The following is a 10,230-nucleotide window of genomic DNA, read 5'->3' on the forward strand; positions in this document are numbered from 1 at the left end:
CCAAGCATATTTGGATTTTAAGAGATGATTACAATTACTTGAGTTGCGGTTTTCTATGCATTGTTGTTTACGAAAAAAAATCAGAAACATCATGGTAGCTAGAAATAGGGTGAAAATTGTATCCCAAATGAATCTTTTTGTCCTCTGCATGTTAGTAAATTTTTAGATTTTTCTAAGTTTTCTAACTGGCGTTTAAAAAATCGTTTTGCTGCTATCTAACTTACATTATCTTAATTAATCAACTTTAAAGAGAAAAAAATAAATTAATGAGGAAATAAAACATACAGAATATTCTCTCTCATAGTTCTAAAAAAGAGTTCATTTATTTTAAATTTTATAGTACTACTTCTAATTATACTACTTAGATTAGTCCTTCTATTGTAATTAGGTTCTAATTTAGTAGTATTCTAATTTTATTTAATAGTATCTTATTATAATATTACTAAATAAAGGATAGAGCACTTATGTTATTTGAGTGGAATTTTGAGTTCGCAATTGATTCTTTATGGTTTTACGGTGTAATTTGATTGTTAGGCACTTGAGAACCTCTATGTAAATTTAAATACTAACATTTTTGGGTGTTTATACATAGCATGCTATGTATCTTTATGCCACTAAAATCCACAATAAAAGTGGGAGAAGTTTTTCACATGGAATGAAGCCAAACCAAATCATCCTACTTTAGGGCTCATTAACAGATATCTGGTGGTTTGTGCTTTGTTCTCCATGACGTGGCCAAGATCACGGTGTAGATCCAGGAGATGGGTGGTGCGGGAATACGACCATCGTAGACAAGCTTCATATTATCATAGTTCTCGATAGGCTTGTTGATGAACTCAGTGTCCTTCTGGTGATCCTAAGTGATCGAGAGCAAAGTTAGTTAGTTAGTTAATTTCATCTATGATCTTACAAAGAACTTAATGTACTGAACGAAGTGCAAATTTAACCAACCTTGATGTGGGCAAAGTACACATCTTTGTCCGTCGTTCTCCAATGCCTTAGATGGTTGCAGATCTGACCCACGACAACTCGATAGGCAAAGAAGCTGAAAAACATCCTCTGCAACAGTTTCAATGTCCTTCTATCTGAAGCTCTGATCCATGTCGACCCCCTTCTTGATGAACTGACACATCCTCTTGACGACAAATGTGGCTAGAATAGGTGGCCATACCATGGTGTTCTTCTTCCAAACTAGGCAGTACCGTACATGCCATAGAGACTCGACAAGATCCGGGTGACATGCTGCCTGACGGATCCGATCTGGAGCTGAAGATTGGTCCGGAAATGCCGGGAGCACTAATTTTGCTAACAGACAAGTTTTCCTTCCCTGACGTTTCAAATCAAAGTACCAGCATAGATGAACAATGCTAAGCATGCAACTTGTTACTACTTCTAGCATACTAACAACCTGCTAACAAAGCCACGTCGTCTAACATTCGAACAAACACCCTAAAGAAGAACAAATGCAACACTCTCAAGATTGTTAACTGCTCTTTGTTGCATGATGTCATGTATAAGCGAAATGCTGATACAAAGAGAAGAACTATACATTTGGAACTAATCCCGGTACCAACTATAGCTCTTATACATGTAATACACAGTAATGAAGATCAGCCAATGCTACCTACAGCACCACAAAACATACATCTACCTCTTCCCCAGACTACATCATGGAAAAAGTTGCATAATTTACAACCTTCATATCTACTAAGAGGGGCCATTTGCTAATTTTTCGATAAAGGGAATATATTAATATCAAGAGATACCAATTACACCCAGCCTCTGCAACAACGCACCACCCTAATGGCACTACGGATGCACACAACCAAAAAAAGGAAAAGAAAACTAAGAAACAAAAGTCCCGCTACAGTATCTCGGGCCTAACAACAGCAATACATCCACCGCCATGACAACACATGAATTACAGACTCTCCAAAAAACGACGCCTCCAAGAAGGGAACAGTGCTCAAACACCGTCGTCGCCCGATCAAAGATCTTAGGTTTTCACCCTGACACTACTAGGAAAAGGCCTAGCCGTAAGATTGCTAGCAGTGGCGCACCATGCTAGAGGTGCTCCACTGCTATATAGTAGTGGCGCACTAAAACAAGGTGCTCCACTGCTAGCAGATTACCAATGGCGCACCAGTATAGTGGTGGGCTACTACTAATTTTCGGATTGGATTATAAATGGATAAATGATTAGCAGTGGCGCACCACATATATGTGCGCCATTGCTATTTCGAATAGCAATAACGCACCTATATGTGGTGCGTCACTGTGCTACGAGTAGCAATAGCGCACTCTACGTGCTGCGCCACTGTGCTGCGCAACTATCACCGCACGCGAGCTTGTGCTGCACAACTTTATCTGCCACCGCACATGCACCCCACCCACCCACGCACTCGTCCCCACACCGCACCCCACCCACGCTTTCTCTCTTCCCCACCGCAAAACTCCCCCTTTGAAACCCTAGCTTCACAAAAATCCTCTGCAGCCGCCACCATCCACAGCACCACACCCAACCGCAGCCGCCACCTCCCGCTCCGGACCCCGCCCATCGCCGATGCCGTCGCGCTCGAGGAAGGCCTATTCGCGGCCGTCGCCGAGGACCGCTCAGACGATGCGTGGCTCGCGTTCAATTCCCTGGCCGCAGCGTTGCTCTCGCGGTCGCCGCCGGTCGCGGCGGCCCTCGTCGTCCACCTCGTCGCGGGGAACAACTGCCTCGGCCTCAAGCGCGCCTTCGCCGCCGCCGTCTTCCTCCTGGTGAAGATCCCCGACGCTTCCCCCCTCCCATAGGCCGCGTGCGCTCTTCTCGACTGCGGGCGCCGCCTCCCGGCTTTCTCCGCCTGGGGTCGTCCGTTGATAGAGCTCACGAGCCGACGACTACACCGCCGCCGCTCCCCTGCTCCCTCCCGCGCGGCCCCCTCCCCGACGGGCAGCAGGTGGTGGCAGCTCGGCGATGAGGGCCTCGGTCGGCAGCGGCGCACCAGGGTGTTGGCCAGCGTGCTCTGGCTCCATCGGCAGCCGTCGACGCCTCCCTCCGCCGGCGACATGCGCGTGCAGGAAGCCGGCGTGCTCCGTCCATGTAGATAGGGACCCGATTGCTTTTTTTGTTTTTCTTTTAGGGATTTAGTTGCAAAGTTACATACTGGTTGTAATTTTGGTTGTGTAATAAATGTTGACTATTTTTGTTTTCTTCCCTGGTAGAAACGAGACAGGATGAGCTGTACGAGCAGTGTTCTTTTTTTTTTTGTTTTTTTCTCATGATAGTAGTGGCGCACCTTTTAGGACCTTAGTGGCGCACCACTAGCTTGTAGCTGTGGCGCATGTCGATGCTATACATGGTGCGCCACCACTATGTGCCATACCAATGGCGCACTAGTGGTGCGCCACTACTAATCAGCTAGCAGTGGCGTGATAGTAGTGGCGCACCACTAGTGCGCCACTGATGGCAAAAAGTGGTGCGCCACTGATTGCATGTTTTCTAGTAGTGTGAAGATAGTCCCCGCTCTCGAAACAATGCCTCCACGAAGGTCATTGCCAGGCACAACCAGTTAAGGTCAGACCTTGGGTTTTCACCCTGAAAGGTAGGACTCTGCACTTCACCTGTGTTGTCGCCCCCACTTTCATACCGCTGCTGTGAAGCCCGGAACACCAAGCAAGCCACTCAACAGCGCGGAGACTTGAACCTCCCTTAGCTAGTTCTCCCCTCCGGCCTTCATGAAATTCTCTTCTTCCGACTTTCATCATGGATCCATAGTCACTTGATGTCAACACATAAAAAGAGCTTCGCGCCGCTCCCTCCAGAACCAAACGGTCGGAATAAACGCATGGGTGCGCATGACCGAATACCTCCGATCCAGCAAACTCCAGGTTACATTCGCCGGCAGAGCCTTCCGGAACTCAACCCACCGGCCAGATCATGAGTCCAGGCCTCCGGTAGGTCCTCCTTTTCACGCAAGAGAGGCCCTAGGACCGCCGCCTTTATTCAGGTCGGACCCCCACGTCGGCGACCATCCCGGGCTGGCCAATCCAATCCTCCACCGGCGACACCATCGCCGGCTTCCATGCTCCTCCATCTCACCGCCGGATCGCGGTGATAGATCAAAGATCCACCACCACCAACCGCAGGCCGACCATCTCCGGCGAAGAAGAGGCCACCTCCTCCATCGAACCCAAGGCTGCTGCCCCGGGCACCCTCGTGTCGCGGAAGAAGCCCGAGATCGCCTCCACGCACCGACGAGAGGCAGGGGTGGATGAATGGCGCAGACCGAGGGACTGGCCGCCGCCCACCACCAGCGCCGACCAGAGTGCTGCGGAGAGCCGACGGGAGGAGGAGACCGCAGCACCGCCCATCCCAACCGTGCCGGCCGGTCCGCCAGGGGACAGCCGACGGGAGGAGGACCGCCGCAGTCGTTGCCCATCCCAACCGCGCGCCTGCTCCGCCATGCGTCGAGGAGGTGGGATCCGGCCGCCGTTCCCCATGCAGCGACGAGGAAGGGCCCCGCCGCCACGCCCCGAGGGACTTTGCCCCGGCGGCGCTACCGGCGGCGGCGGCGGCGGAGGGTGGGGTGCGGTAGAGGTTAGGGTTGGCGGGAGAGGGTCTGAGGTAGATAGATGATGGAGGGGCATTTGCTAATAAATCTAAGATACCAGGAACTGGGGTCAGATGTTACTCACAGCGCTCTGACCATCACATGAGTAAGACGACATCTCGAAGAAGTGGAGGAAGAAGACTTGCCAGGGTGGAGCTCCACCAACCGGAGTAGATGTGCCTGTTCGTCCTGAAGAAGCTCCCCTAGACGGAGAGCTCGAGTGGAGCAAAATAGCGGCACGAAATTTGGCCCTAAAGCGGAGCGGTTTATATAGGCGCGAAATTCTTCAGGTGAGGTTGGAGCTGCCCCCGTGAACTGAACATCGTATGCCGAGCTTGTAGAATATACCGTGAAGGTGGTTTTCAGCTTTTAATCTTTATGTTTTGTGTTGGCTGGAATTTATACCACTTGAACAGCCGTGGCCTGAGTTCGGCAAGCCTATCTTCTGCTGCAGCTCACCGCCGTGACCGAGTACCCTGTGCTTGCTCTTGCACTTGCACTTTACATCTTTACCACCAGCGACAAGCCCAGACAGGAGTCGGTCGAACGCCGCACAGTGCGCCACGCCCAGCGTGAGCCCGCCAGAGAGCGCCACCATGTCCTGCACGTTGAAGCCTTTGTGCTGAAGAGGGGGATGATGGCGGTGACATTGAGGAACGGGGACGCGAGTGCGATTAAGGTGTCGGCGGCAACGGAGCGAGACCACTCCACGGTTTAGAAGAAGAAGGCAACTGAGCACATGTCATGGCAGTGCAGCGGGTGCCGGTATTTATCTCCGAGGCATGCATGTCAGCATGTGCATGATTGATTGTGTGTTATGACTTATGAGCAGTACTAAATCGATGAGTACAAAAATCAGCAGAGAGAGTGAGCGATCATCTTTACTACTACAGAGAGAGCAAGGAGAGCGATGAGCACTAGGAAATAGGAATAATGCAATTATACAAAGGTTCTCCCAAGTCAAAAATCTCAGCTTGAACCAGTCGATCACTAATTCAACCGGCAGTAAGTACGTTGTCCATTTCGCACACGATATCGTTAGTACGGGTTGGACAAAATCACAAAACTAATTAAACCCAAAAGAACACGAGGACGACGCAAACTGAATGCTAAATCTAAATTCCACTAAACTGAAAACCCCGAAGACGAGACACGACGACGACCGGCAAGCTTAGTTGCTGCCCTTGCTGATGAGCTCCATGGCGTCGGCGGTGGTGGGCAGTGCCGGGATGGCTCCCTTCTTGGTGGTGCAGATGGCACCGCACGCGTTGCAGAACTGCAGCACCTCCCTCAGCTTCTCCTCGTTCTGATCAATCAAAAAAGATCGAATCGTTAGCACCATTATAAATAAAAGAAATTAAATTAGCTGGTCTATGGTTCTTTTGAGTTTCGTAGACTGAATGCTTACGTAGAAGATGGAGTCGTCCTTGGCAACATTGACGAGGAAAGACCCGACGAAGGCATCGCCAGCACCGGTGGTGTCGATGGTCTTGACAGCGTACCCAGGGACAGATCCCTTAAAATCCTTGGTGAAGTACCTGCATCCCCTCTCGCCGTCGGTGACGATGAGAAGCTTGAGGCCCTCGAACCAGAGGGAGAGGACATTGGCCTCGTCGTTGGGGTCGCCCTGGGTGAGGAAGGCCACCTCCTCGTCGCTGAGCTTGATGAAGTCGGCCTCCTTCCAGATGCTCATGATGCCGTCGCGAGCAGCCTGCTCAGAGGGCCAGAGCGGGATGCGCACGTTCGGGTCGTACGAGCAGAGGATGCCGCCGGCCTTGGCGGCGCGCATGGCGGCCACGTGCGCCGAGCGGCAGGGCTCGGTGATGAGCGAGATGGAGCCGTAGTGGAATACGCGGGCGCTGCTAATCAGGTCCAAGTTGAGCTCAGCCTCCGTCAGGAGCATATCGGCCGACGGGTTGCGGTAAAACATGAATTCACGCTCGCCGTTGGACTTGAGGGTGACGAAGGCTAGGGCGGTGCGGGCGTGCTGGTCGAACAGGCACCCCTCCGCGTTCACGCCGTTCTGCTTCAGGATCTCCACGAGCATGTGACCGAACTCGTCGTCACCAAACTGCAGAAACCAACTCCGATTAATCCGAATTTAACACATTATTCATTGACACAAGCATTACACAGTTATCAACTAAGCTAGACAGGATGATGACTACAAAAACGATTAAGGTTAACGATCGCTAGTACTATTTGAAATAAGTGACAGCAACATGAATACAAAAACGACTAAGGGGTATTATTTTCTTTTAAAGTACAATGGCTGCTTCTTGTGTCAGATATAGTAGATTGGTGTGTTAGATTTGGGCTAGCTGTTCAATGACCGCAAGTGCAGGTAATAGCACTGAGATCCGAGTCAGCCAGGTCCCCCTAGTGCCCCGGGTCAACATGATGCAGCCATGCAACTACGAGATTTCCTAACCTAGAGTAGATAGATTTTATCCGAGACGAAAAGAGTGGAATATTTTCTTAGGTGCACTAAATTACACTGACGTGTGGGGACGGACAGATATGACAGGGACTCGCACGTCAGAAAAACCTACGGGCCACGATGGTGTTTGGAAAAGCTTAACCAATCCTAGACAAGTTAATCGACGATATCTAATCTGAATTTCCCAAAAGTAATCGAGTGATGAGGTCGATCGACCAGTGAACTCATACTAAACTATTATATCAACCAATCCTAGACAAGTCAATCGACGGCACGTACCAGCTACACAAAGCTAAACAGATCGAGCAACGCGATACATCAGACAAGGGACGGCGATCACAGGGCGTGCATACATACCTTGCCGACGAAGGCGGAGGAGCCGCCGAGCTTGGAGACGGCGCAAGCCACGTTGGCCGGCGCGCCGCCGGGTGCCTTGACGAAACCGCCCGACTCGGCGAGCGAGACGCCGGCCACGTCCGGCACGAAATCGATTAGCATCTCCCCGAAGGAGACGACGAGGCCGGGAGCGGCCGCAGCCGCGGGTGCAACTCCGTCACCGAGAGGCGCCATCTAAACTAAGCTTAACGAAACGAAACTGAGAGCTAGGGAATAGAGCACGGGAGTTCTGGCTATATTAACGAGCTGTGTTGCTGTGGTTGATCGATGAGGAGAAGCGAGGGGTCTAGCCGGGGCTTATAAAGGCTATGGCTTGGCTTCGGGATTATTAGGCTTATCCTCCAAGGATTAGTATCCGTATTCCATTCTAGTACTAATTTACTACTACTAGCTTAGCCTAATCCCGCCCGTCTGGGTTCGATGATCATAGCAGCGCACGGGAGACCTGTCCGTGACCGACAATCGTTGGATAATCAGGCCGTGATCTAATCTGATCTCGTAACAGTGGTTATGATCTCGCCCGGCCAAGATAAACCTACATTCCGTTTAACCCAGATTTGTTTTGGCGCGGGCGAGTCCTTAACTGATTCTCCTTTTGTTTTGGAGCCGATCTCTAAACAGTTTTGGGGTCCAAAATAAGCTAAGGACGATGGCGCGCTGGCTTGCATACAGTTTGCATGGTGCACGTTCGTACAGAAAACAAACTAGTGTCCTTTTCTACCGATATCTTTTTTCTGCGCCTAAGCTCGTGTGCTCCTGCTCCAATAAAAGTACTCCGTATAAAAAATATCAAATATAATTAGAAAATTCTGAAATTTTTGCACAACAAACATGAACGTGTGTGTTCTAATTGCATTTCAAAAATCTACTAAACAAGATACATGTACTGCTCTATGCAAAAAAGATAAATCTAGTTGTTGCAAACAACAAATACAAATGCTCCAAACAACACCAAATTTTTTTTCATAGACCACCAAACATGTGACTCTGACCACAATGTAGCTTTGCAGGTAGAACATAATCTCATGTTCATTGTAAAAAAAATCAGATTCTTTTAATTTTGTTTCTAGATTTAGCAATTATTTTATTGGGGCATGAGCATATGAACTTGGGTTCAAATGTGCATTTCCGCCTTTTCTACGTAGTACTTTCTTACAATCAAGGTCTGGCCTGGATGCGTTCTGGTTTGATTTTTGCAAGAAATATGCACTACTAGAAAACAGGCTATCAGTGGCGCACCACTTTTTGCCATCAGTGGCGCACTAGTGGTGCGCCACTACTATCACGCCACTGCTAACTGTTAGCAGTGGCGCACCACTGGTGCGCCACTGGTAATCCAAATACCAATGGCGCACTAGGTGGTGCGCCACTGCTAATAGGATACTAGTGCGCCACTACTAAGAGGATGGGTGCGCCACTGAAGCCATGTATGGAGATGCGCCACAATTCTCCTACACGGTGCGCCATAGGTATTGTTCAAGGGAGAAAAAAACAAAAATCGTGCAGGCTCTGGTTCGCCATTTCCTTATTTTTATATTCAACATTTATTTTTTACAACTCAGGTCCGAATACAACTCAGTCTCCAAACTCAGTACTTATTTTTATAAACCAGAGTCAATACAAAGTAAAAAAATACAACTCAGTCTCCAAACTTTGCAACTACAACCCTAAAAGAAAACAAAAAAAAGCAATCAGGTCGCCGGATTACTGCAGGCTGACGGTCGACGCCGGAGCACGTGCTCGGTCTGGAGAACTTCGGGAACGAGATGAGGTCGCTGAGATTCATGGGTACTGCAGCACCAATTACGCGGGTAGTGGATGGAGGGGAAGATGGGGAGGCGGCGGATGTTGGCGGAGGGCAAGAGGCTGGCGAGGCGGATTAGATGCTGTTGGCAAAGGGCAAGAGTTCATCGTGGAGGTCGCCTATGGCGACGAGACGGAGGGGGCATGGAAGAAGGTGGCGGTGGTCGACTCCTCCGCCGGCTTTGACGCGAGCATGACAGAGGTGGTGGTCGACTCCGCCGCAGCCGCCGCGCACCGCCTGCTTCGACGCGAGGACCGGGACGGTGGTCGATTCCTCTGCAGCGGCCACCCCCTGGGCCGCTCGCCTCCATCGTTGGCTTCAACGGGAGCAGAGATCGGGGGAGAGGACCAAACGACGGGAAGAACCTGGAGCACGGCAGGGGTTGGGGGAGAGGACCAACCGACGGGGAGAGGGTCTGGCGCGAGGCAGGGGTTGGGGGAGAGGACCGTCGGTGGTTGAGGGAGAGGAGGAGCGTCTGGTGTGGTGAAGTGGTGGGGATAAGGTTGAGAGAGAGAGGTGGATGGGCTGGGAGGAAACGTGTGGCTGCAGCTGGTGGGACGTGGTGGGGTCGTTCGACGCGTGTGTTGGCTGTTGTGTTGCTTTTCGAATTTAGACATATACTCACAATGGCGCACTGTGCGCTATTGTTAACATGAGCATGTAGTTATCAATGATGCACTACATAGAGGTGCGCCACTCTTAACATATATAGCAATGGCGCACTACTAAGGAGTGCGCCACTGTTAAGTTTGAGGGAGTGGTGGGATCTGGCTGACCTATAGTGGTGGCGCACCTCAAAAGCAGTGCGCCACTGCTATATTTGTATCAGTGGAGCACCACTTTTTGGTGCGCCACTGCTAACTAGTAGTGGCGCACCAAAAAAGGTGTGCGCCACTGATAGCAATATTACGGCTAGGCTTTTTCCTAGTAGTGATGGCCGCTTTAATTCGAAGGTTGTAGGTTTGAAGTAACTTCGGTACGTAGTTAGCACCAAA

At 50.4% G+C, this 10,230-nt stretch overlaps 1 protein-coding gene across 1 annotated transcript; it reads right to left on the bottom strand.

Annotated features, from left to right (window-relative positions):
* Positions 1 to 5,624: 5,624 nt before the first annotated feature.
* LOC139829654 (fructokinase-2-like) lies at positions 5,625 to 7,665 on the bottom strand. Its single transcript, XM_051344713.2, has 3 exons — positions 7,393 to 7,665; positions 6,004 to 6,666; positions 5,625 to 5,901 (listed from the first exon to the last, which is right to left on the bottom strand). Exons 1-3 carry the CDS (start codon positions 7,603 to 7,605, stop codon positions 5,767 to 5,769), a joined length of 1,011 nt encoding a protein of 336 aa, XP_051200673.1. The 5' UTR covers positions 7,606 to 7,665; the 3' UTR covers positions 5,625 to 5,766.
* Positions 7,666 to 10,230: the final 2,565 nt, after the last annotated feature.

Source organism: Lolium perenne, chromosome 7 (genome assembly GCF_019359855.2).
Source record: "Lolium perenne isolate Kyuss_39 chromosome 7, Kyuss_2.0, whole genome shotgun sequence".
NCBI lineage: Eukaryota > Viridiplantae > Streptophyta > Magnoliopsida > Poales > Poaceae > Lolium > Lolium perenne.

Excerpts from the sequence above, each read along its gene's own strand:
- LOC139829654 (XM_051344713.2), bottom strand. The coding sequence starts at position 7,605 with ATGGCGCCTCTCGGTGACGGAGTTGCACCCGCGGCTGCGGCCGCTCCC. Across the intron at positions 6,667-7,392 it reads CCTCCGCCTTCGTCGGCAAG|TTTGGTGACGACGAGTTCGG; the intron begins GTATGTATGCAC and ends TGGTTTCTGCAG. Across the intron at positions 5,902-6,003 it reads AGGACGACTCCATCTTCTAC|AACGAGGAGAAGCTGAGGGA; the intron begins GTAAGCATTCAG and ends TTGATTGATCAG.